The following is a 27695-nucleotide window of genomic DNA, read 5'->3' as shown; positions in this document are numbered from 1 at the left end:
CTTTACTTTTTACTGTTTGATTTCAGAACCATCTGATTCTATATCTCACATCATACCAAAACTTCTTCATTGCCGGGGGTTTGGACCAATAATGGAAATGTAATAATTCTTCCAGTCAATGAATGATCATTTTCATAATTACATTGACTAGCAGGAAAACATAGCACATTGTAGTCTTTAAATAACTTCCATCCCTCTGAAAACCACCCAAATGAGATCATTGAGAGTATTTAAATATCCAGTCTCAGTGAGTTAAGACAACAAATAAAAACAGATCAGATTACTTATGGTTTATTTCACACTTTGGACTCAAAATCTGGTCTGTACCCTCACTGTAGATTGTTTGAATTCCGTTCAGTTGAGATTAGCTGGAACAGTTTAGTTAGGCTGCTTTTAGTCCAGCTCAGCGATTTGCCAGTATGAAATAGACTTGAATGATTTCTACCCCTCCTCTTGTGGTGCTGAAGCTCGACCCCTTTTTATCTTCTACTTGAGAAGCCACTGATTTACTAAGGAAAAAAAGAAAAGAGAATGAAATGAGGTAGTACTAGTACTGGAAGTAATAAATAGATGCAAGAAACCAGTGCATGAGTTGAGATAATTAGAGACAAAAAACTCCAAACTAAACGTAATGTTTGCCGTTGACGGCCACTATATTCCCACAAATGGCACATTTGCTTCGAGGGGCATTTTAGGCACACTCTCTAGCTCATACATATATAGCCCAACATCACAAATTACAAATTTTCCTCAGAGGGATTTACAATCTGTACACAAACAACATCCTCTGCTCGGGACCTCACATCGGATCAGAAAACAACAAAAACAAAACCCTTTAACGGGGGAAGAAACCTTCAGGAGAGCAACAGAGGAGGATCCCTCTATCAGGATGAAACAGTTGCAACTACCAAAAATAGATGGAATAATAATAATGATAATAAAAGCAGTAATGGTATTGGCAATACTAATAGCAATGCAATAATACTAATAATAGCAGGAGGTGTCGGACAGGACCAGGGTCCAGATAAAACCACAATCCATGTAAACCTGTGAGGAGAGAAAGAACAAAGACTCTGGAGAAGAGGTAGTGTTAGTAATGTGCAATAATGGTGCATGAATTCATTCAGAAGGAGAGAGAGAAGAGGAGAGAGGAGCTCAGTGTATCATAAGATGGTCCCCAGCAATCTATGCCTATAGCAGCATATCTAGATGCTGGACCACGGCAAACCTGAGCCAGCACCATAAACCAGCCCAAACTATAAACGCTTTCAAAGAGAAAAGTCTTAAGTCTACTCTTAAATGAGGTGACTGTGTCTCCCACCCCCCCGGACTGAAAGTGGAAGCTGGTTCCATAAAAGAGGAGCTTGATAACTGAAGGCTCTGGCTCCCATCCTACTTTGTAGGCCTCTAGGAACCACAAGTAGCCCCGCATTTAGTGAGCGCAGCTCTCTAGTGGGGCAATATGGTACTACAAGCTCCTTAAGATATGATGGTGCATCACCAATCAATGCTTTGTAGGTGAGGAGAATGTGATTCTTGATTTTACAGGGAGCCAGTGGAGAGCAGCTAATACAGGAGTAATGTGATCTCTTGTCTTAGTTTTTGTGAGTACACAAGCTGCAGCATTCTGGATCAACTGGAGGGACTTAAGAGACGTGTTATTAAGTATACAGTAATACATTAGGAGCAAAAGAAACACACATCAGGCAAAGAAGTTGAACCTGGCAACATAATCTAGAAACACACTGCATTGAATAATTAGATACGTGTGAAGACCCAGAAACATACCTTTCGTATAGTCTAATGGTGTTCTGGAGTGTATCTTTTTTCAAAATGAGATTTGTTTTTTATAGTAAATCATGATATGGAGGTTTTTCTGGTTGTTTGTCAGGGAGTGAATGGGGATTCATGAGTTTGAGAGGTTAACATACCTCCAGTCTTGGCACAGGCATGTAACAACTGCCCTAATTAGCTTAGGGGGGATGGAACGTATAAAAAACATACTTGGCATTCATTTCTGACCGAATAAAACATTTCATGATTTAATACATTTAAACTCCCCCTCCCTTTCTTCACATTACCTCTGTACTGCGGGCGGAGGGCGCGGTTGTTGGGACAGTCTCGGCCTGGCTTATTGAAGTTGATATTGGTTCGGATGCAGCGCTGCAACAGAGGCTGGGTGGGCCGGGTGTTGTCGCTCATACTCAGGAAGATCTTGTAGGGCTCGTTCTGGCTGAGGAGGCGCAGGGAGTGCATCTGTGGGAGAACAAAGAGATTGAATTAAACTGCACAAGCTGAAATCAAACAATCAGTTAAGTTCAGCTGAGTTTGGTTAATTACACCCCCCCACACCGAAATATCTTTGTTTTTATCTATTTGGTCCAATAACAGTTGGAAAGTCTCAAAGAACTGAATAATTAAATTAAGTTATTCTAGTCAGTTGAGTGGAACAGCGGAAGTCTAGCATACTCTCAAGCGGGTCTGCTGAAAAAGGACTAAACACGTCACAATTTACAAAGTTGTAGGAAGCGAGAAGAAGCCTGTGAATGCTTTTCCATCGTTTGTGCCCAGTGAGCAGCTTTCATAGGACTGAATGGGGTGCCATCTTTCAACTCCTTTGAATCCTTCTTCGTACATCCATGTTAGGAAATAAAAGGCAGATGTTAAAAGGCACCTGTAAAATCCCCTTTAACCAATGAAAGACTGTATATGTCACTACAGTTGATGTAGAAGGAGGGATGAGAGAAGAGAGAGGGATGAAGAGATAGACAGTAAAAGGATCCAAGGAAATTAGAGGGTGGAGCAAATATAATGGTGAAACGGCTGATGTAATAGAAATGTAAAAGAGGGGTGAGAGAGAAAGAGGGAATGGAAAAAAAAAAGCGATTAGAGAATGTTGAGATCAAAGGATGGTTGAGTGATAGCAGGAATAAATACAATAAAAGTAAATTGCAGGTGATGCGTTGATGTATGCAGGTGAGTGCTGCTCTGGATTGCAATGTGTTGCACTTTGACAGTGAGCTTCCTGATTTGAAGAGCTGTGGTTTGCATCTAATATATCCAGCTGCTCTTCACAACATACAAGGCTTTGTGGTCAGAACAGAGGAAAAGCATAATGTGCAGATGTGACCGTGACTGCATGCAGATGATGACATTTTACATCACCAACTGCATCTAGTCCATCCATACTTTTTCAAAAGGATACGGATGAAAAGAAGAAAATAGTTTTAGACTTTTGAGACTTCTCAGAGGTAAAATAGGTCCAATTGGATGGTTTAGTATGCACTGCTTTTCATTACATCACTATTACAACCAGCCTCTTTTATCTAAACCAAATTAGGAAAAAGTAGATGCTTTCAGATTATAAAGTCCTAATTTGCATATGCAATCTGTTTACACCCTGTGTCGGCAGTTAAAGATGCAATTCAAAACTGAAATTCTGCCCTTATCAACAGAATGCGTTTTGCATGTCAGATATCCTACACTCACGTACCTGCATCTGTGTCACATAGACAGGCTTATTGATGAGTATCCACGTGGAAGTCTCGTAGCAGGGGGGGATGGTAATCGAGCCCTCGTAGGTGATGTAACGAGTGGTGTCAGGGTAAAGGTCGGCTATGTTCAGGCCCATTAATAAGAACGCATCATCTAGATAGAGAAAAGAGTGTTAAGGTGATGCATACATATGTTGGATTAATTAAGGATAACAATCGATTCACACTATAACATTATGAGGACTCACCTCCTATTCATGGACAAACTGTAGCCTGTACTGTTCAATTTGAAGGTAAATACGTGCTTCTTGGTTAAGGGTTGTATATATCTCCAGATAATTTATATAATTAAATGTAATGTCCTCTTTTGTGAAAAAATGTTTTGCCCCATTAGCAGGAAGGATTCTCCTCTGGGCTGTACATCGTCACAGCAGAGTTTGGGAAACAGATTTTGGCAATGTAGCCCTGATTTTTATGAAGAATGTATTATTGCTGAAGGGAAACACAGACAATGAAAAGATAAAGAAAAGATTGGTTTGTTTTAGACCTTAAAAGGTTTTTGCAATGCTTGCGTGCCTCTAGGGATGGTGATGTACATTAGTCATTCAGTTGCTCCATCACTTTCGCCCACACTGAAATATTTCAAAACATATTATGAATTTATTGCCAGGAAATTTTGTAAAGATATTCTTAGTCCCCAGATGATGAACCCTATGACTCTACTGATCTCCTGACTTTTCTTCTGGTGCTACTATGAGGTTAACATTTGTATATATCTCCCTGCTGATGCGCCCCGCCCCCCTTCTCTCTACCTCCTTCTGTTTCATGGATTGTGGAGGTCCATTCATACATTGTCATATTCATTTAATGTGTTTATGTAACTATGTAATGCTGTTCATTCTGTACACATGACATTTATGGGGAGTTTTTCATGATGTGAGGCCCTGGGACAGGGATGTCGTATGTGAACAGATTCTAAAGCCCTTTGAGGATAATTTGTAATTTGTGATATCGGATCAGGAAAAACTCATCAAAAATAACCTTTCACAGGGAAAAAAGGGAAGAAACCTTCAGGAGAGCAACAGAGGAGGATCCCTCTCCCCGGATGGACAGAAGCAATAGATGTCATGTGTACAGATGAACAGCATTTACAGAGTTACATAAACACATTACATGAATATGACAGTGTATGTGTGTGTATGCCTGGGCGTGGCCTTCTTTTCCCCCTCCTGCTGCCAATCAATCCACACAGATGAAACCTGTTCCCTCATCAAGCCCCAAAGCATATCTACCTCAGTTCTCCCTCAACTCCTCGCCAGATCGTCAGTTCACGTTCCAGGAACGACTACTAGGGCCTCTTGGATTTTGCTAGTCATTGCCCTTGCACAATTTATATAAGGCCCTGGGTTATCACATTGGGTTACAGTGCAGGGTTATGGCTTGTAGCCTATTTCACAATTAAAACCTAATTAACATGAAATGTCACAATTATCAATAACTCAATCATAAATTATCTTCGTCCCTATACGTTTACGAATAGTTTAGTACACAAATAACTGTGTTTAACCTACTGAACAACACAACAATGACAAGCCGGTTTCTTTCTATCTCAACTGCCCCGACCCTCTATAATCCATAATGTTTGGCCTGTCCACTGAGATGAACCCAGGACAGGTCGGTCATCATTGATGTCCCGAAGTTACATATGTTACTGTCAGAAGGACAAGTTAGGATTGTTTCCCCGACAGTAATCATCTGACAGCTCTGTTCCTCTCTTCACCCAAGTGTCTTAGACATTTGAGCACATCATCTTAACGCCTACGGTGTTCTGGTACAAAATACACTTGGAGGCTGCAGTGTTTGAATGATGAACAGGTGGCACCTTGCATGGTAGCTCCTCCCATCAGAGTATGCATGGGTGTGAATGGGTAGATGATGATATGTAGTGTCAAAGAGCTTTGAGTGGTTGGAAGACTACAAAAGATCACACCAAAGAAAGGCTTTTTTGTCAAAAAGGTTATTTAAATAGCAGATTAAAAGATTGTACTCAAGCTCTACAAGATAGATAAAGCCCTGGAGATTCACAACGATATAGCTTGTCTAGGCACAGAACACAGGTTGAAACTGTGTGTGAGAGGTAGAGAGGCTGTGTGTCTTACGTTTGTAGTTGATTCTGGTGATGGTGTCTCTATTGAGCATGCGGTTGAGGAAGGCATTGGAGTTGTCAGAGAGCTGAGAGATGACAAAGAGGAGATCATGAAAAAGAAACCACATCAGTAAAACACATGTAGGAAGTGGCTGAAGGACTGAAACAGTAAACCTTTTCGTTTCCTGCACTGTAATCTTTGTATTAGTAGAACTAGTGCGGGGCCCGCTCAAACAGGCCTGTTCAGAATGCTTGCCCTGCGGTGTTCTCGAGAATGTCAATGTATGACATAACAGTAAGAAACAAGGAAAAACATATTAAAATCACAGGTTAAAAGCAGATTTAAATAAATGGATTTTAAGTACTGTTTTGAAAGTGGCAAGTGATGGAGAATGTCTGAGGTGACGGGGGAGAAGGTTCCAGAGGGAGGGGGCAGCAATGGAGAAGGCCCTGTCCTTCTCCAATGATGATGAGGATGATAATTTCAGATTTGTCTCTGTTGAATTTGAGGAGGTTGGCTTGCATCCAGGTCTTTATACCTGTGAGGTAGTTGCTGATGGTGGAGTAGGTAGTGGGTGTGATGGATTTAGTGGCGATGTAAAGCTGTGGGTTGCCGGCGTAGCAATGGAAATGGAGACCATGATGTTCCCAAGTTAGAGCAAGATGAAGAGGAAGGGTCCGAGTACTGAACCTTGGGGGACACTTTGAGGGACTGGGGCTGTGTCAGACTTGGATTTATTGATGATAATGAACTGTTGGAGGTCGGAGCGGTATGACTTGAACCAGGAGAGGGCTGTGCCAGTAATGTGGATGGAGGACTCAAGACGAGAGAGGAGGATGGAGTGGTTGATGGTGTCAATGGCTGCACTGAGGTCCAGTGGTATGAGGATGTTGAGGGAGAGGAAGATGGAGTGGTTGATGGTGTCAAAGGCTGCGCTGAGGTCCAGTAGGATGAGGATGTTGAGGGAGACGATGATGGAGTGGTTGATGGTGTCAAAGGCTCTGAGGTCCAGTAGGAGGAGGATGTTGAGGGAGAGGTCATCAGAAGAGAGGAGGAAGTCATTGGTGACTTTGATTAGGGTGGTTTCTGCTCTGTGGTGAGATCTGAATCCAGGTTTTGAGTTTTGAGTTTCATCAGAGCAATCTGATGATGCGGATGACCTCGAAGACACTTAAGGAAGTCTTGCTGACACCTTTCAATTCAATTCAGTTCATTTTGTATAGCCCAGAATCACAAATTACAAATGTCTCTGAGGAAGGGAGCTGCCATCTTATCCAGCTAACTTAACTTAGCCTGCGCTGGAACAGGTTCAAGCTTTTGGATGTGTTGCTATGGTGATTTTGCCAAACTTGCTTCGTGGAACCGAAAAGCCTGAGTTATGTAATCTTATCCTGAAAATTATCCAGCTAACTACGTTAGCCAGGTATGAGAAATAGGAGCCTGGTCCGTTGATGTTTGCTCTTGGGTCCAGCCCCGCACAACCATGACAGTTTATTTGCTACATATGTAGAGGTTCTGTTTTAAATCTACCATCAAACTAAGAGGCTCTTTTAAAAGTTCCATTGTTCCTTCATTGTTTTGAAGGACATGCTGACCTTTATGAAGATGGAGACCACAGCGATGCCATGGGGGCTCTTAGCTGCCTCAGTGCAGTTGGCATAGAGATCCTGGTTATAATGGATCAGCTGGACCTGAAATAGAGACACAATGACACCAAGCGTGACACGTACAACTGGAGTTACTCTAGCAGGATTGCAGTTAATTGATACTTTTGCATCTGAATTATTGTTCTGATTAATGCATATGTAAATTGTTTTAGTTACAATGTAAAACTGTCCATTTCTGTACAAGATGTCCTGCACTATCCATTGAAATGTTATGCTCTTTCTGTTGTTAAAAGCCTGGTCTTCCAGTCATCGTCAGACCATCCGTTTACATATTTTGCTCAGGCCAACAACAATTTTTAGCGAATCGTGGTTTTTTCCTATTTTCTGATTGGGTTCTCCTTTGTGTCCAGTTCTCTGGATACCAGCCTCCGGTTGACCCACCCATCTACTCACTGGAAATCCCTGTTTGTCTCAGGTCATCTTCTACTAACAATTCTGCTTCACCCCAACAACACTTGCTGCATCAAGGAATCACTTCAATACATTCACACTGTTTTTTCAACTGTATTCTGTGTGTCTGTACCTTGGGTCCAAGTAAAACTACAGCTCACACAGGGGGTTTACTGTCAAAGAACTCGGGTCTGTAAGTCAATATGTCAAGTGGATGCTCAGGGGGCTACAACACTTGGTGACAGATTTGTGGGTGCTGCAAGTGAAGGTAGGATTTTCAATTATTTCAATAAATCAGTGTTTGAAGAATAAACAATGTTTTGGGACCGTTAATTCCCAGCAAATTATTATGATATTGCGAAGTATATAGCCCTGTTAGATTGTCTTCCACATTCTGTAATAGACTTCATTAAATTAGCCTCATTGATTACTAGCTCCAGTAGTTTTTCCGTATCCGTTCAAAAGACAAAGGATGGCGTTTGCTGTACAGATTGGAGAGCCCCCTGAGGCAAATTGGTAATTTCTGACATTAGGCTATATAAACACAACTGACTTGACATGTAGTTGTGGTTCTTTTGCTCTACATAATGAATTTCAACTAAACCTTTGAGATTACTTTTGCCTCCATGTAGAACCACAAACTCAATCTGCATAATAAATAGAGAACCACTTTATATCTTCTTTCTAACACACCTGTGTGTCTCTCTGGACAAAGTGGATTTACAAAACTGAGTACAGACAGGCTCAACGTTCCATGAGAAAGAGACAAGAGAACATATGCTTATCCCATTTTGACAACCACATGTTTGAATTAATATCTTGGTGGATAACAATATTTGAGATCAAGATTACTCACCGAACAGCTTTCCTCTTAAAGAGTTTGAATTGTTTCAGAACTTAATCTGTGCATCTGAGCTGTGAGTCCACTGACTTCTGGGACTTCCTGTATCTTGCTGAGTATATTCTTTAAAGAGGTTTCTCTGCTATATTACTACTGTATCTGCTGTATTTAGGTATACTAGAATGCTAGTCTGTACTGTCTTTCTAATTTGAAGATTTTGAGCTGCGATTTTTTGCTTTTTTACCCAAGTGACTGAAAAGTCAACGAAACCAGCTAGGATTTAAGTATTTGCTCTGTAATCCAAATCTACTAGGGACTAAACTATATTCTACTTTCTACCTTGAGATAAACAGATATTTGTCCTTAATCAGTTTGGCAAGAATTTCACATTCTAGCAAACTGAGACTTCACTGGTGGCAAGGAATCCCCTGCCTGAGTGCCGACTCATACCAGTATCGATAAGTGGGCAATTCCTTCAGCGACCTGTGGGCGGGCTCGACACAGCTGTAACTAATTATCGCCAAGTCAGGTGTATAACCAGGTTAGGGCTTGTAGCGTCAGGGAAGACTCCTTGTATGAAGACTCGGAGGATAAAGACATAGGAGTCTTTCGTGGGAGTCTTCGGTGGTGGCTGAGGGCGGCTGAGTATTACATTACATTACATGTCATTTAGCTGACGCTTTTATCCAAAGCGACTTACAATAAGTGCATTAAACCATGAGTCCAAACTCAGAACAACAAGAATCAAGAAAGTACAATTTCTTCAATAAGGTTAAACTACAGAATACTATCCGTACGTGCCGTTTAAGTGCTACTGAAGTGCTAAACAACAAAGTGCTATCGGTAAGGGACATTTAAGTGCTACTAGAGTGCTACTACGGTATAAACATTTGCTTGTGATAATGTGTTTTCTTTCCATACCTGTGTGCACATCTACTCGTAGATACTATAGACCGCGGACTCGGTCACACATGCATCAAAATCCCTACTCTCTTATTTATCCCACCGGCTCCACACAGACCCAGCACCTCGTCACAGGGGGCCTCTGGAACTGCCAGTCAGCTAACCACAAGGCGGACTTCATCTCTGGCTTCGCTATCAAGCAATCGCTGTACTTCCTGGCTCTCACTGAGACTTGGATCACTCCAGACAACACATCAACCCCTGCTGCTCTCTCCTCGGCCTTCTCCTTCAGCCACACACCCAGACACACTGGTCGGGGTGGTGGCACAGGTCTACCCAAATGGAGTTTTGCTCTCTATCCCCTTCCATTATTCACCCAACTGTCTTTTGAATTTCATGCAATGACGGTTACTCATCCGGTTCAACTAACCTCCTATCAAACTTCCCAGAAAACGGCCCCTCCTTCTGGGTGACTTTAACATCCAGACAGAGAAGTCATCGGACCTGCTACTCTTACTGTCTTCCTTTGCTCTCTCGCTCAGTCCATCTCCTCCTACTCACAAAGCTGGCAACCACCTTGATTATATTTTCACCAGAAACTGCTCTACATCTAACCTCACTGTAACTCCACTTCATGTCTCTGACCACTTCTTCATCTCTTACTCTCTCCCACTCTTTGGAACTGACAACCCTCCCACAACGGACTCTGCACCTGTCCGTCGCAACATCCGCACCCTCTCACCCTCCTCTCTGGCCTCGTCTGTTCTGTCAGCCCTCCCTTCAACTGACTCCTTCTCACTCATGCAGCCTAACTTTGCCACTGACACTCTACTCTGTCTTCCTCTCTTGACTCTCTCTGTCCTCTTACGACTCGAAAGGTCCGCAAGTCCTCTCCGGCTCCGTGGCTGTCCGAACCAGTGCGCGCCAAGAAAGCCACTATGCGAGCATCGGAAAGGAAATTGCGAAAATCCAAACACGCCGGCGACCTGCTCGCCTATCAATCTCTTCTCTCCTCCTTCTCTGCCTCTATCTCTACAGCCAAATGTCTGTTCTACCAATACAGAATCAAATCCTCTTTGTTTAACCCCAAAAAGCTCTTCTCTATTTTTTCCAACCTCCTTGACCCCCCCTGCTCCGCCCCCCCTCCCTCCACCCTTCTACCAAGCCACTTTGTTGACTACTTCACAAAAATGATAGACGACATACGCTCCTCATTTACTAATCCATCTTCTATAACTACACCTCCAGTAACTTCATCTTCTTCCCCCTCATTTTCCTCTTTTATCCCCCTGTCTCCCAATCAAGTTCTTACCTTGGTAACCTCTGCCCGCCCAACCACCTGCCCCCTTGACCCCATCCCGTCTCACATTCTCCAGTCTATTGCTCCTGACCTTCTTCCCTTTCTCACCCACCTTATAAACACCTCCCTCTCAACCGTCTGTTTCCCTAACTCTCTGAAGGAGGCAAGAATCAACCCTCTCCTGAAGCAACCCACTCTCGACCCGTCTGAAGTCAACAACTATAGACCTGTCTCTCTCCTCCCCTTCCTTTCCAAAACTCTAGAGTGAGCTATCTTTAACCAAGTCTCCTCCTATCGCCACAGTAACAACCTTCTAGACCCTCACCAGTCTGGATTCAAGGCAGGCCACTCAACAGAGACTTGCTGTCTCTGAGCAGCTTCACACTGCTAGAGCAGCCTCTCTCTCCTCTGTCCTTATCCTTCTAGACCTTTCCGCTGCCTTTGACACAGTGAACCACCAGATCCTTATTTCCTCCCTCCAGGACCTGGGTATCTCAGGCACCGCGCTCTCACTCTTCTCATCCTACCTCACCGACCGCACTTACCAGGTAACCTGGAGAGGATCTGTGTCTGAGCCTTGTCCTCTGACTACTGGTGTCCCTCAGGGCTCAGTCCTTGGTCCTCTTCTCTTCTCTCTGTACACCAACTCTCTCGGCTCTGTCATTCGCTCGCATGGCTTCACCTACCACAGCTATGCTGACAACACCCAATTGATCCTCTCGTTTCCCCAATCTCAAACATAGGTAGCAGCACCAATCTCTGCCTGTCTGACTGACATCTCTCAGTGGATGTCCGCACACCACCTGGAAATTAACCCGGACAAGACTGAACTTCTCCTCCTTCCAGGAAAAGGCTCTCCGACCCACGACCTGACTATTAACTTCAACAACTCAGTGTTGGCTCCGACTTCGACTGCCAGGAACCTTGGTGTGACACTCGACAGTCAACTCTCCCTGACTGCCAACATTACCGCAATAACATGCTCCTGTAGGTACATGCTGTACAACATCAGGAGAATACGACCTCTTCTCACTCAGAAGGCGGCACAGGTTCTGGTCCAGGCTCTGGTCATCTCACGGCTAGACTATTGCAACTCCCTCCTGGCAGGTCTACCTGCTAATGCCATTCAACCTCTACAACTCATCCAGAATGCAGTTGCTCGACTGGTCTTCAACCTCCTGAAATTTACCCACGCTACTCCGCTCCTCCGCAACCTTCACTGGTTACCGGTGGCCGCCCGCATCCGCTTCAAAACATTGGTACTTGCGTACCGTGCTGCGAACAGATCGGGTCCGGTCTACATCCAGGACATGGTCAAACCGTACACACCCACCTCGTTCACTTCGCTTGGCTTCTGCCAAGCGGCTTGTAGCTCCGTCACTACGAGCTAAACACTCAACAAATCACGACTTTTTGCTGTGCTGGCTCCTCATTGGTGGAACGAGCTCCCCATTGACATCAGGACAGCAGAAAGTTTCTACATCTTCCGTCGCAAACTAAAAACACATCTTTTTCGACTATACCTTGAATAGGGAAGGTAGCGCCGTATTAGCATTTAGGTAGCACTTAAATGCCTCTTACTGATAGCACTTTGTAGTTTAACTTTATTGAAGAAATTGTACTTGCTTGATTCTTGTTGTTCTGAGTTTGGACTCATGGTTTAATGCACTTATTGTAAGTCGCTTTGGATAAAAGCGTCAGCTAAATGACATGCAATGTAATGTAATGTAATCTGTGTGGGGGATGTGTGCATTTTTCTGTGTTTGCAATTGCACACATGTTTATCTGAGATAACAAAGATGAATGTAGATGTTAAGCTTGTCAATATCCCTGTCTGCTGGCCACAATGATATTATCAGCCTGTTAGTATTCACTGCCTATGTAGTCACATGTGAGTCCGATAAATATTATTTTATAATCCAGTGTGTGTCATTTCTGTCTCATTTCTTACCTCTCCAGGAAAGCCCTGTCCATTGAGGAGGTGCTCTGAACCCTGGGAATCCTCGCTCCCAAAATGAAGGCGGACCTCCTCCAGCTTATAGCTGTAACCCAGTGGGCCCCCTGAGATGTTCACCAGGTGGGCTTTGTCCGGCCGCAGGGACACGTGCTTCCCCGTGTTGTACATGGTACATGCCATCTACAGGGAGATAATAGTTTTACTTTTGAGGCCATTTCACCATGGTGAGTATAATGCTTGCAGTCCTGGCACTGTTCTTTCTGCCTTCTAGCTGCAAACATGATGTAAATGGGAAAAGTTTACTTAATGACCTGTGACCAACGTTTCCTGGCACATAGTGCATATGTCTGTTCTGAACAAAGTGGAGCGGTGCACAGCAGTAGTAGAGGCGTTGGCAAAAATAAACAAGTAAGATGAAAATATATTTTTTAACTAAAATTCTATGACGTAGCTGTCAAGTGCAGGTGGCTCGTCATGATATGCAGAGTCCTGCCCTCTGTAAACTGTCAATGGATAAATAACAAAAAAGAAAAGTCACAGAGAAAAATGGAGTGTTTAATTCTGCGTGGACGTATTCATTTGCTTTTCCTATCAACAATGCTGGCTGACCTGTAGGCTTGATATGTGCCGAGAAAGAACAAAATATTTAATGTTGAAAGAAACTTCCAGGACGAGCACACAGCATTTGCTGAAAAGTATCAAGCTGCAGACGAGAGAAGAAGAGCAATTTCTCAACTGCTGCAGCAAACTGAGAGGGCCAGGAGGTAGGCATAATAGAAAGGTTTACCCAAGATTCGGTCACTGTTTAAAAAGGTAACTGCTCTTCCCTAGTATTGTGATTTGTAGCTGAGCTGGGTAGAGGAGGGACCCTAATTGTTAGAGAGACGACATCAGCTCCCAGTATGCCTTGCATTGTTCAATAATTTCAGGGCAATAATCTTAGAAGTTCGCCACTGGTTCCCACGGTAGATCAGCTCACTTCTCTGTCTTTTGGCCTGCTGGATGATTGCCTCATTTGTTTTGTAGTGGCTTAGCATTTAGCGCTCTGTGTCCAGGATACAGCTCTGGAGGCAAAGAGTGGACCCTGTTGCAGAAGAGCTCCACTAGCAGCTTAAATAAGAAGGCCGTGGATGTGCACCTTCAATTAACTTGAGTTAGGACAATTATCCTAATGTTATGGCTGCATGACTCAAGGTCATGCAGCTTGTTTCAGGTCTCCTCCATGGCTGCACATTTAGCCACAATTCAATTCAGTTTATTTTAGTATATATATATATATATCTAGGGGCTCGACCAGGGCAAACCTGATTCAGCCCTAACTATAAGCACTATTAAAGAGGAAAGTCTTAAGTCTACTCTTAAATGAGGTGACTATCTCAGCCACCCAGACTGAAAGTGGAAGCTGGTTCCATAAAAGAGGAGCTTGATAACTGAAGGCTCTGGCTCCCATCCTGATTTTGAAGATTCTAGGAACCATGAGTAGCCCTTAGTGAGCGCAGCTCTCTAGTAGGGCAATATGGTACTACAAGCTCCTTAAGATATGATGGTGCATCACCAATCAAGGCTTTGTAGGTGAGGAGAAGAATTTTAAATGTGATTCTTGATTTTACAGGGTGCCAGTGCAGAGCAGCTAATACAGGAGTAATGTGATCTCTTTTCTTAGTTTTTGTGAGTACACACGCTGCAGCATTCTGGATCAACTGGAGGGACTTAAGAGACTTATTAGAGTAGCCTGATAATAAGGAGTTGCAGTAATCTAGTCTGGAAGTAACAAATGCGTGAACCAGCTTTTCTGCATCTTTTTGAGACAAGATGTGTCTGATTTTTTAAATGTTACGTAGATGAAAAAATGCAGTCCTTGAGATTTGTTTTACATGGGAGTTAAAGGTCAAGTCCCGGTCAAAGATAACGCCAAGATTCTTTACAGTGGTGTCGGATGCCAGGGTAATGCCATCTACAGAAACCACATCACCAGATAATTGATCTCTGAGGTGTTCAGGGCAGAGTAAAATAACTTAACTCTGAGTTTAACATCAGGAGATTTTAACATCAGGAAGTTGCAGGTCATCCATGTTTTTATGTCTTTAAGACATACTTGAATTTTAACGAGCTGGTTGGTCTCCTCTGGTTTGATCGATAGATATAATTGAGTATTATCTGCATAGCAATGAAAGTGTATGGAGTGTTTCCTGATAATGTTGACCAAAGGAAGCATATACTGTACAAGGTAAATAAAATTGGTCCAAGCACAGAACCTTGTGGAACTTCGTGATTAACGTTGGTGGTCATTGAGGCTTTATCATTTACAAATACAAATTGAGATCGATCTGATAAATAGGATTTAAACCAACTTAGTTCGGTACCTGAAATGCCAATCGACTGATCCAGTCCCTGTAATAGGATGGCATGATCAATGGTGTTGAGAATGTAGTATAGATACTTCCATTCGACCCTTTCAAAAGCCTTCTCAGCATCTAAGGATAGTATCGCCTCAGGCGTGTCAGGGTCTGGGGAGCTGATTATGTTAAGCAGCCCCCTAGTGTTAAATGAGGAGCTTCATCCTGCCATGAAACCTGTTTGGTCTGTAGAGATCAAAGATGGTAGTACCGTCTGTAGACGTGTAACTAGAACCTTGGCTAGTATCTTCTGGTCAACATTGAGAAGGGATATGAGTCTGTAATTGTTGCATAATAAGGGCTCTTTTTTCAGTAGGAGACAGATGGTGGCTTCAGATAGCGTCGGGGTCAGACGTCCCATTGCAAATAATTCATTGTATACTTTTGTCAGCAGTGGGGAGACTAGGTGGGAGTAAAATTCTACTATGAACCCATCTGGGCCTGGAGATTTGCCATTCTGTAGCAGTTTGATTACCTCCTGCACTTCCATAATCATGATTGGAGCTCCAAGAATGTTAAGCATGTCCTCACTGTTTTTGGGGAACGGGATAGATTCCCATTCCCATGTGCCCATTCCACACCTCCGCTGGGCAGTCTGATGAATAAAGCCCTGAATAATAGCTGAAAAAGACATAATTCACGAATTTAGGGTCAGTAACCACATTTCCAGAGGGATACCTAATCCTAGGGATCACTCTTGACAATGCCCTAGCCCTGGTCTGGTTAGCAAGGAGTTTACCTGCCTTATTTCCCATTTCAAAATAATGTTGCCTTGTAGCAATTGTTTCTCGATCTTAGTTTTCGACAGGAGGTTATACTCGGCCTGGAGTTTGAGGCGTTTGTTGTAAAGTGCAGGAGTAGGAGTGTTAGCATAGTCTGCGTCAACCTCCTGAAGCTGGTCTGACATCTCCACCAACTTAGCCGATTCTGACTTTTTCAGGTATGAGGTGTAGGAGATAGCTTGTAGGTCAGCTTTACACGCTTCCCAGATAACTCCTCTAGCGGTGTCAGGGGTGTCATTGATTTGTAAAAAGTTCAACATTTCTTCTGAGAATAGTCTTTTAAATTGTGTGTTAGATAGTATTGTGGGAGATAGCCTCCATTGTCTTGATAATTAGCTATGATTAGGAAAATATGTCTGTTGAAAAAAAAAAATAACAGCATAACAAAAAATAAGAAAACAGCCATAGAAAAGCCAATTAAATCAGCGCTTGGAGGACAACTGCCTCTAATACTGCAAACCGTGAAATAAACAAAATGGACCATGGAGACAGCTGGGCTTTCCTCTCCCCGGTCTAGCACGCCAACATAAACAATGCCCTGTCCGGTCCAAAACAACCATGAAATGCAAAAGCGTAGTTGGTAGTAAAACCTGATAATATAACAACACTGTCAGAGGTACTACCCCTGAGAAAAACGAACACAGTGACAATAACAAAGTCCTACCGACATAGCCGGAGCTGATTGAGTGTAGCATCGTATATTTTAGCGGCTAACTAGCTACTCTGGCTAGCCGCAGGTCTGTGCTTTCGCTTCAGTGGGTTTTACCATCCCCGTCTTACTCTGGCGAAGCTGGTGGCTCTTCGGCTGATGAGAAATGTCTCTTATTACCCTCTCTGTCCGTGATTTGAAGTCTTTCCGGGTATAGCAGAGCTGGTCGCAGGCCCAAGTTGTACAGTTCAGCCATGATGTCGTGGTAGGTTGCACACTGCTCCAGAACCTCGGGGCAGTAGTCTTCGTAGATGCGTACCGGAGTGTCTTTGTATTTGAGGTCGTTCCTACGCTTTCGGGCTTTCCGGATCACCAGCTCCTTGGTCTGATGTCGATGGAAGCACACAATCACCGGTCTGGGTCTGTCTCCTTGCCGCGGTTTAGCTGCAAATGTTCGGTGGGCCCGGTCCAGCTCTGGGGGGGTCTGTAGCACTTCGTTGCCGAGTATTTCTACCAGGACTGAGATAAAGTGTGTGGGTCTGGGACCTTCAATGGCTTCTTGCAACACCGATGATTCTCATGTTGTTTCGTCGACGTTCGTCCCTCCAGATCGGTGTTTTTTAGCTTTGAGTTTAGCACATAGCTCGGTCAAGGTCAAGCACAAGCTTTCGAAGGTCCTGAAAGCGACCCTCTGTTTGAATTGGCGTTGATCTCCAGACTCCTGTGATTTGCTCGCTGTTTTCCGTCACTGTGGTTTGTATCACATCTAGTTTGGTTTCTAGAGATGCAAAAGCAGATTTGAGTTCGGCAGGGACAGGCCGCTGATATGGACTTGCGGTGTTCTTCCAGCAGGCCGGTCAGAGCGGACATGCTAACCTGACTTTTGCATTTTGCGGCCGTTTTTTTTGCATCTTCCTTCTTGCTTGGTTTAGTTTCTGGTGGCCATGGTGCCGTTTAAGTACAGTGTCTGCCTTTGTAGAAGCTGTTTACTAAAGTGTTGCGTTAAATACAAGTTATTATTGAAAAAGTTGAGGGGGAGTGCAACGCATGCGACTACTTCATACTGCTCTCCACCGGAAGTCGCCGTAACTCTGTTACTCTGGGACTTGCCCCTTCAAATCGAGTCCTGCAAGCTGGGATCCCGCTTCATTGGACCCTATGAGGTGGATAAGATCATCAATCCCTCTGCGGTCCGGCTCAAACTCCCGTCCGCATTAAAGGTGCACCCAACCTTCCATGTCTCCCTACTCAAACCATTGTCCTCCAGTCCACTGTCCCCTCCTGCTCCTCCCCCGCCCCCTCCCCACCCCAGGTCGTTGATGGACACCAGGTCTTCACCGTTCGGCGTATCCTCGACGTCCGCCGTAGGGGCCGGGGATTCCAGTACCTCGTCGATTGGGAGGGGTACGGCCCAGAGGAACGGTCCTGGATCCCACGCAGCTCCTTCTCTGAGGCTTCCCTTGTCCGGGACTTCCATCGGGAACATCCAGACAAGCCTGGTGGGGCGCCCGTTGAGGGGGGGGGGGGGGGGGGGGATACTGTCACGGCTTGGCCGTGACTCTTGTGCCTTTCTCTCTTTTCCTTGTTTGTCCCATGTTACATGTGTGTGTGTGTGTGTGTGTGTCTCGTGGGTGTGGCTTCCGGCAACTGGCAATCATCTCCACACCTGCACGTCATCTCCGGCACCTGTCTCCAATCACATCATCAAGTCCTCCCTGTTAAAACACCCTGACTTCCCTCTCTCCAGTTGCCAGATTATTGCACCATTTACAGTGGTACCTCGACTCTCGGCTTCACTAAGAAACATACTTTGCTCGTTACTTGTGATTTCCTGCTAACCCCTGTTCCCTGTGCCCAGGAATCCCGTACCTGCACTTCTGCTCAGCCGCCGCCGCTCACGCCACCTCACCACCCCATCTACGCTCTCCCGGTTCTCTACAATAAACTATTTACCTCCACCCAACCTTGCCTCCCCGTGTCGGCACTTGGGTCCAGCACAACCAAACCCTCACAGTACACATGTCATCTATTGCTTCTGTCCATCCGGGGAGAGGGATCCTCCTCTGTTGCTCTCCTGAAGGTTTCTTCCATTTTTCTCCTTGTGAAAGGTGTTTTTGTGGAGTTTTTCCTGAACCGATGTGAGGGTCAGAGGATGTCGTATGTGTACAGATTGTAAAGCCCTCTCAGGATATTTTTTTTAATTTTGGGCTATACAAAACAAATTCAATTGAAAATTAGATTCATTGTTAATAAAATGTGCAGTCTCCCTCATGTGGCTCAAAGGTGTACTGACCTGAATAAAATCTCCTGTTACCCAGCTGTGGATCCCGACCCAGTTCTTCGGAATAACTGATCTAAATGGTGGTGGCCCTTACCTTTCGTCCTGCTGTGTTGAGCCTCAGAGGTGTCAGGTAGGGGTCAAAGATCATTTGACTGGTCTCTATGTCGATGGGCGACTGCCTCTTCCCGATGGCACACAAGTTCCAGGCTGAGTGCACCAGACCCCAGAAAGATGGGACTGAGGGTGGGTGGGATGAGGGTGAGCCGAAATAGAGGGAGAACAAGAGAGAGTAGCAGTAATTAGTGTGTGTGGGTGTATGTGCTCTAGTGCTCCACACGTTTAAACCATAAAAACAGACAGAAAGAGAGTCACAGGAGAAATGGAGAGTTTAGGGAGATAAAAAAAAAAAATGCCTTCATTAAAATCTATGTATAACTAAGACAGGAACCCGGTTCAGCAGCATGTTCAGCAGACTAGGTGACAGGATTGGCTCCAACCCCGAAAAGCCCCTGTAGTCCAGTCGATGTGGGGGTTGTGTCGACGTAGCCAGAGGTATCCCAGAATGAGGGGGATACAAGGGATTTTCAGAATGTGGAAGCTGATGGTTTGTGGTTTGGTTAATAGCTCAAGGAATGCGTAGCTAGTTAGGTAGCTCGCCTGCTAATTCCAACATACTTTAATGCTACACTAGTTATAGAAAGAATACTTCATGGTGGCACATTCCACACCTACACCACCATGTAGGATACGGAACAAATTGTATTTTCTTTCAGTTTGAGTGAAAATATTTGAAAGTTTCAATTCTAATAAGTATATTTTTGACAGGATTGTTGATTGTTTTGTGAATCCAATTTTGTTCTACTCTTATCGGTTTGATTTATCTTTGCCAATTTAAAAGTGTTTAAGCAGAGAAAGTATTTTTTTGTATATTATCAATACAATGTGCATGGCTTCTCACATAAATAGTACTACAATCTTGATATCTAATTGTCAGATCCCCACGACCTTTTTGCATTGTCAGTGTATCTCTGTGAGGAATACTCTTACTGTCTTCCTTTGCTCTCTCGCTCAGTCCTTCCCCTCCTACTCACAAAGCTGGCAACCACCTTGACTATATTTTCACCAGAAACTGCTCTACATCTAACCTCACTGTAACTCCTCTTCATGTCTCTGACCACTTCTTCATCTCTTACTCTCTCCCACTCTTTGGAACTGACAACCCTCCCACAACGGACTCTGCACCTGTCTGTCGCAACATCCGCACCCTCTCACCCTCCTCTCTGGCCTCGTCTGTTCTGTCAGCCCTCCCTTTAACTGACTCCTTCTCACTCATGCAGCCTAACTTTGCCACTGACACTCTACTCTGTCTTCCTCTCTTGACTCTCTCTGTCCTCTTACGACTCGAAAGGTCCGCAAGTGCTCTCCGGCTCCGTGGCTGCAGCCAAAAGCCTGTTCTACCAATCCAGAATCGAATCCTCTTTTTCTAACCCCAAAAAGCTCTTCTTTATTTTTTCCAACCTCCTTGACCCCCCTGGTCCCCCTCCTCCCTCCACCCTTCTACCAAGCCACTTTGTCGACTACTTTACAAAATAGATAGACGACATACGCTCCTCCTTTACTAATCCATCTTCTATAACTACACCTCCATTAACTTCATCTTCTTCCCCCTTGCTTTCCTCTTTTATCCCCTATCTCCCAATCAAGTTCTTACCTTGGTAACCTCTGCCAACCCAACCACCTGCCCCCTTGACCCCATCCCGTCTCACATTCTCCAGTCTATTGCTCCCGACCTTCTTCCCTTTCTCACCCATCTTATTAACACCTCCCTCTCAACTGGCTGTTTCTCTAACTCTCTGAAGGAGGCAAGAGTCAACCCTCTCCTGAAGAAACCCACGCCCGTCTGAAGTCAACAACTACAGACCAGTCTCTCTCCTCCCCTTCCTTTCCAAAACTCTAGAGTGAGCTATCTTTAACCAAGTCTCCTCCTATCTCCAGAGTAACAACCTTCTTGACCCTCACCAGTCTGGATTCAAGGCAGGCCACTCAACAGAGACTGCCCTCCTTGATGTCTCTGAGCCGATTCACACTGCTTGAGCAGCCTCTCTCTCCTCTGTCCTTATCCTTCTAGACCTTTCCGCTGCCTTTGACACAGTGAACCACCAGATCCTTATTTCCTCCCTCCATGACCTGGGTATCTCAGGCACCGCGCTCTCACTCTTCTCATCCTACCTCACTTACCGGGTAACCTGGAGAGGATCTGTGTCTGAGCCTTGTCCTCTCACTACTGGTGTCCCTCAGTGCTCAGTCCTTGGTCCTCTTCTCTCTGTACACCAACTCTCTCGGCTCTGTCATTTGCTCGCATGGCTTCTCCTAACATAGCTATGCTGATGACACCCAATTGATCCTCTCGTTTCCCCAATCTCAAACACAGGTAGCAGCACGAATCTCTGCCATCTCCCAGTGTATGTCCGCACACCACCTGAAAATTAACCCGGACAAGACTGAACTTCTCTTCCTTCCAGGAAAAGGCTCTCCCACCCACAACCTGACTATTACCTTCAACAACTCAGTGTTGGCTCCGACTTCGACTGCCAGGAACCTCGGTGTGACACTCGACAGTCAACTCTCCCTGACTGCCAACATTACCGCAATAACATGCTCCTGTAGGTACATGCTGTACAACATCAGGAGAATACAACCTCTTTTCACTCAGAAGGCGGCACAGGTTCTGGTCCAGGCTCTGGTCTTCTCACGGCTAGACTACTGTAACTCCCTCCTGGCAGGTCTACCTGCTAATGCCATTCGACCGCTACAGCTCATCCAGAATGCAGCTGCTCGACTGGTCTTCAACTTCCCCGAAATTGACTCACACTAATCCACGACCATCACTGGTTACCGGTGGCCGCCCGCATCCGCTTCAAAACATTGGTACTTGCGTACCGTGCTGCGAATAGATCGGGTCCAGTCTACATCCAGGACATGGTAAAACCGTACACCCCAGCTCGTTCACTTCGCTCGGCTTCTGCCAATCCGCTTGTAGCTCCGTCACTATGAGCTAAACACTCTACAAAGTCACGACTGTTTGCTGTGCTGGCTCCTCAGTGGTGGAACGAGCTCCCCATTGACATCAGGACAGCAGAAAGTCTCTACATATTCCGTCGCAAACTAAAACACATATTTTTAGACTATACCTTGAATAGTGAAGGTAGCGCCGTAGTAACCAATGTTGATTTATTTGTCACTTAACTTATGTAATGTAGTTATGGCACATCTGTGGTTATTTTAACCCAAACAATGTTATTTTCCTAAACCTAATTAAGTGTTTTGAACTTAGTACTTTTCCTCAACCTTACTGAGTAGTTTTTCTTGCCCACACCTACCTACGTATTTTCCTGTGAAGAAGGAAGTTTATTTTGAAAAGACTGTACATAACAATCTCAAATTGTCTTGACAGGTTTTTGTTGGAAAATGCACAGAAAATGAGGAGTAACTATTTGTAAGACATCATAGGAACTGTAAGAAGATACATACATATGACATATATAGCAATTATATGGTAGAAAACAACAAATTGCTATGTAAAGGTTATGTGGAGTAATGTCTACATGAGCAGAAATCAAGTTTCTCTTTCTCTGTGTGTGTTGTTATCAGAGCGTCTGTGTTGCTCACGATTACTACACTATATCTTGAGATCCACCCTAAGATCTGCCCTGAGATGCTGAAGGCGCTGGACATTGTTGGGCTGTCTTGGCTGACACGCCTTTTCAATGATGCATGGGGTCGGGAACAGTGTCCATGGGAGACCGGGGTGGTGGTTCCCATTTTCAAAAAGGGGGAGTGTGCTCAAACTATCGGTGTATCACACTACTCAGCCTCCCAGGGAAAGCTTATGCCAGGGTGCTCGAAAGGATGCTCCGACCATTTGTTGAACCTCAGATTCAAGAGGAGCACTGCGGACAGTGAACCAGCTCTTTACCCTAAACTACTGGAGGGGTTCTGTGAGTTTGCCCAACCAGTCAGTGTTCTGTAGACTTGGAGAAGGCTTCCGACGGGGTCTCTCGCAGGGTTTTGTGGGGGGTGCTGCGGGATTATTGGGTGCCTGACACATTGCTCCCTCCATGTGGGGTCGGAGTGTCTACCGCAATCGAAAGAGTTTAAGTATCTCGGGGTCTTGTTCACGAGTTCATTGATAATGATTACCTTGAGAGCTGCATTTATCTCACTGCTTTGACATTGAACATTTGGAGGTCTTCCCACAGAACCCTCTTCCGTCAGACCATTACCTCATAACTTTTGAGTTTCTACTACCGTTAGTCAAATGTTTCTACACCAGATGTCTAACTGACAGTGCTGTGGCGATTCCTTCTGCATTTGATTCAATACCACGTCTTAATGTGACGGAGGACTCCTGTGCTGACTTTAGTCCGTCCCAGATTGATCATCTTGTCGATAGTGCTACAGGCTCACTGAGAATGACACTAGACTCATCTCTTCATTGCAATGTGCAATGAAGAGATGCGGGTGGTGCGCGCCTTGAAGTAGAGTTGAACATGAAATGCACAATATCATTATAGCAGCTCCGACAGAATATTAAAAGACAAAACCCTCCACTACAAACTCTATTGTGTGGCTCAACTGTATAGAACGATAACAATAAAGGAACCTTATAACCTTGAAAAAGTACGAAAAATTGGTTACAACAGGCTTAATCCTCATACCAACCTGCTCATTTACAGTAAACTGTAGATTACAGCTGCCAACAATGTATCTGAAAATGTACCCTAAGAACACTCCCATCTGCTTTTTCAACATCTAGTCATCAACACTTGTCATGTCTGCTACATTAGAGGCTAATCAATTCATTGGAATTTCCATGACAACACTTTGTCTCTTAGGCAAAGAACAAATAGCAAGAATGCCAAAATCACTGCCCGCATTAGCTTTAATGTTGTGAGTAATTGCAAGAAATGTAGTGGGTGAATTTGGATGCGTAATGATATCATGAGATTATTGACATTGAGCATCATGACTTCATACTCATATTTGAGCTAAACACACAACAAAGTTACGACTGTTTGCTGTCCTGGCTCCTCAATGGTGGAATTAGCTCCCCACTGACATCAGGACAGCATAAAGTCTCTACATCTTTTTCGACTATACCTTGAATAGGGAAGGTTGCGCTGTAGTAGCACTTTAGCAGCACTTAAATGGCTCTTGCTGATAGCACTTTGTAGTTGAACTTCATTGATGAAATTGTACTTTCTCGATTATTGATGTTCTTATGCACTTATTTTAAGTCGCTTTGGAAGAGTCAACTAAATGACATGTAATGTAATATTTCAATTTTATTTCTCTCTGCTACTGGTGATGCTTCTCTCTTATCTCATACTCTCTCTTATCTTAATCTCCGTTATGTTTTCTTCTCTCCATCTGTCCCACTCTCTCGCATACTAGTTTCCTTCATTGTCTTATATCCCTCCTTTAGTCCTGTGTACATTTGCTCATATCTCCTCTACTGTGTGGGAGGAATGTCGTTTCCTCCTCCTCCTGCATATTCTAGCTACTTCTCTCCATTTCTTCCTCTTTCATCTCTCCTGTGGGAAGCTTTGCACGGGAGAGAGAGTGAGAGAGGGAGAGAGAGAGAGATAGATAGATGTGTATGGTTGTGTGTTTGAGAGAGAAAGAGGGGGCGAGAGAGCAAGGCACAGGCTCTTCTGATCACTAACTTGGTGTCCTACTTACTCACTCTGCAGCACTCCCAATAACAACCCTGAGCTGTGATATTGTATACCCAAAACACACAGGTACAGAAATAACCACTTACATACTCTCTCTCACACACATAGAGTGAGGAACTTACTCACACTGAGCAGCATTTAGAGACCCCTTTACAGACACACGCCCCCTTTACAATACACACAAAACACACACGACACCAAGAGATGTGACATTCATGTAAGATGCTTTTTTTCTCTAACACCCCGGAGGTGGTACAGTCTGTTTTGCCTCTATTTTTCTCTTTTCTCTCTTTCAAATGGGCTATTTGCCATATCTTGAACAGGAGCAGAAAGGGGAGCAGATGCCTTCTAATCAACTTTTACTTCTTCCAACTAAAAACATGTAGGATCCCATAACCACACCTAAACAAAACCTTAGTCCCAATTTTCAGATTTTGATGAATTCAGAATTCAGATGATAATACCTGGATCTTCCGTCAATCTTCAGCATCCATGCATGGGCCCATAGAGCAATTGCACTTGTGTTTCATTTAACCCAGCCTCCCCAGCCCTCGGTCAAGCCTTGTTATCAAACTCATTCACATGAACGGAAGAAGAAGAAGAACTGCATTTGACTAGGAGTGGATTTTATAACTTCTAGGATCTGATGATTTCAATAAGGGCAATTTCAGTGTTCTGAACTGGGAAGTTGATTTACCTAAAATATATTAATACATCTGAGTTACAGACATCTCTTTCCCAATGTAACTATATGTGGAAAAGTATATTTGGCCCAATGGCATCATGTAGCAGACCCAGCGATTGTATTTCCGCTGTTTGGGCATTGTGTTTAATTTGCTTTAAAGCCCCCACAATGAAACCACAGTGTTGCCCATGTCCAGGACTGGGAGGGTCTAACCAGTGTAGCATTTGACTTGTCTCGCTTTTCTGTGGACTTGAAATAAATCCACCAGGACATTAAAACATCTGGGTAGTATGTGGTACAGATGATTATCTGGCAATAGCAATGTGATTTTATGCTTTATGAAGCATTAAGTTTAACAGCGGCAGGCTAGTTAGCTAATTCCACCATGATTTCATAGCACAGATAGAGAACATAATATTTCCACGTCATGATAACATGTACTGCTTGGCCTGGTCCTGGTTAGTTTAACATGAAGCCAGACTAACCCTTTCTCTTTGCTGATACCAATCGTTAGTGCTAATACTAATCGCTAGCATGCTGACTATTGCTATGATTATGGTTAGGGAAGCGCTGTAAAGGATAGTGACAACATTGAATTGAATGGAACTGAAGTGAATTTAATACAACTGTGTCTATGGAAGTTCAGGTTAACGGCTGTTTATGGGAATTTGTAGGCAGAAAACCTGAGTTGTCTCTTGTGCTTGGAATTAGTCTTCAAGTGAGCAATAAAGTTGCCTTTTTCAAGTTGTCGGCGTTTGGGTTCAGTTCCTGTGGCTACACATGACAGAATGACATATTTGCTAACATTGGAAATATTTTTAGCAATTTTCTTAACTACCACAGTGAAAAGTTGGCAAGATGTATAATGAATATTTTGAATGCATTAATATTCTACTGATAAACATAAATTAATAGGCCACATACATAACTATTTTTGGCCAGTCTCCTATTTGGCAGAGCCTTTATATTCCAGTAGGCTAACAATAACAATGACAATTAAATAGGAGTTTAAAGTATATTTACAAAAGTTAAGGCTCATAAATAGTGAATTGTTCTAAGCAAACAACCAAACAAAATTGCATTATGCCAACCCTGGGTTATGTCTTTGTATATCTAATAGAGTTTTTTTTTACCCATCCATGCCCAACCTCCACAGTTGCTCTTAGCCTCAGATAAGATTACAATTTAGTTTGACTTCAAATAGAGATGATTTATTGATGATTTATTCATTTTCCTTCTCTCCTTTATTGATCTTGTCTCTCATCATTTTCTATCTAGTAAAAAGAGCTGAAAGGTAGACTGTCCCAACGCCCTGGGCCCCCCTAACCCCCATTTCTTACTTTAAGGCCAGTAGTGGAGAGAGAGAGAGAGACGCACACACACACAAACACACACACACACACCAAAGCTAGAGCGAAGATCAGATCAGGAGGAAAGGGCAGCTCCCAGGAGCTCTCACTTTTCGCCTCGCTTGTCTTCATCACCAAACCCACTCCTTTTACCAATTTGGTGCTTTCTCCTCTTCTTCCTCCTTTCGCTCCTCTTTTCAGCCTCTCACTCTCATGGCCAGCCAGGCACAGAAACACACACACACTGTTCTGCTTGTGTTGCTATAACATAATCCTAGATTCTTCTGATGAATAATGAAAAAAGAAAACCTTTACAATGCACCACGCCAATAAAAAGCTGATTCTTGAAAAAGTTCTCTAAAAAAAATATTAACCAGCTAGATTGACAGCGAGGGACTGCGGAGTTGACAGGAGCGCCGACAGGTCACCGGCGTGGGCTACCGACATGGAGGCGGCAGCGGGAACCTAACGCAGTCCGGAGGTTCGGGCCCCCAGCTCCGGGGCGAACTGTGCCTCTCGAGACTACGAGGCCCACCATAAGCCAGGCGGGTCCCCTTGAACGGGCCACCGGCTGAGGCCACCTGCTGGGTCAGGTCTGATGTTAGATGTTGCACCTGAGCTGTCCACGCCGCCATAGACACACTGGGGACACATATTAATGTATACAAACCATGAAAAAGTAAATTCTGCATAACAGGTGACCTTTACATTTGAACATAGTAAACTGGAGGCAAAGACACAAGGTTTTATTGTTTATTGTCTTTTTAGATTAGCATATCCAACCAAGTCTAACCATTGACTGTCTGTTTTTCACATATCTTGGTAACAGAGGAAGCAGTCTCATCAGAGCCATGTTTGAGTGCACAGTTGAGAGACTCTGAGGTTGTGAATTCAAATGAATCATGGCAACAACTCCAGACCATTCAGACTGGAAGGAAGAGTAAGCTAGAGGGAATAGAAATAAAAGGGATAACAAAGAGAGAGGGGATGGGTGGCTGGGGACGAGATGAGAAGGACACACTGGAGGAAAAGAGAGAAAAGGCAAAGGAAAAATGGAGCACCCTCAAACAGTAAGGGAAAAGTAGGAACGATGAGGAGCAGAGCTGAGAGGGCAGA

The 27695-nt window shown here is 44.1% G+C and overlaps 1 protein-coding gene across 1 annotated transcript; it reads right to left on the bottom strand.

Annotated features, from left to right (window-relative positions):
- Window positions 1–486: 486 nt before the first annotated feature.
- LOC117734766 (carbonic anhydrase-related protein 10-like) lies at window positions 487–27214 on the bottom strand. The gene is made up of 8 exons (XM_034539032.1): window positions 27025–27214; window positions 18902–19044; window positions 12694–12879; window positions 7237–7332; window positions 5654–5726; window positions 3494–3648; window positions 2082–2256; window positions 487–509 (listed from the first exon to the last, which is right to left on the bottom strand). The coding sequence occupies exons 1-8, from the start codon at window positions 27212–27214 to the stop codon at window positions 487–489; spliced, it is 1041 nt and encodes a 346-aa protein (XP_034394923.1).
- Window positions 27215–27695: the final 481 nt, after the last annotated feature.

Source organism: Cyclopterus lumpus, chromosome 8 (genome assembly GCF_009769545.1).
Source record: "Cyclopterus lumpus isolate fCycLum1 chromosome 8, fCycLum1.pri, whole genome shotgun sequence".
Taxonomy (NCBI): Eukaryota; Metazoa; Chordata; class Actinopteri; order Perciformes; family Cyclopteridae; genus Cyclopterus; species Cyclopterus lumpus.
The sequence above is the reverse complement of the archived record's forward strand: the minus strand, read 5'-3'. Positions and strand labels throughout refer to the sequence as shown.

Bases quoted from the DNA above. Each gene is read 5' to 3' on its own strand.
- LOC117734766 (XM_034539032.1), bottom strand. From the start codon at position 27,214: ATGGCGGCGTGGACAGCTCAGGTGCAACATCTAACATCAGACCTGACC. The intron at 12,880-18,901 runs GTAAGGGCCACC...ATCTCCCTGTAG, and splicing joins TCAACACAGCAGGACGAAAG to ATGGCATGTACCATGTACAA. The intron at 3,649-5,653 runs GTAAGACACACA...TTCTCTATCTAG, and splicing joins CACCAGAATCAACTACAAAC to ATGATGCGTTCTTATTAATG.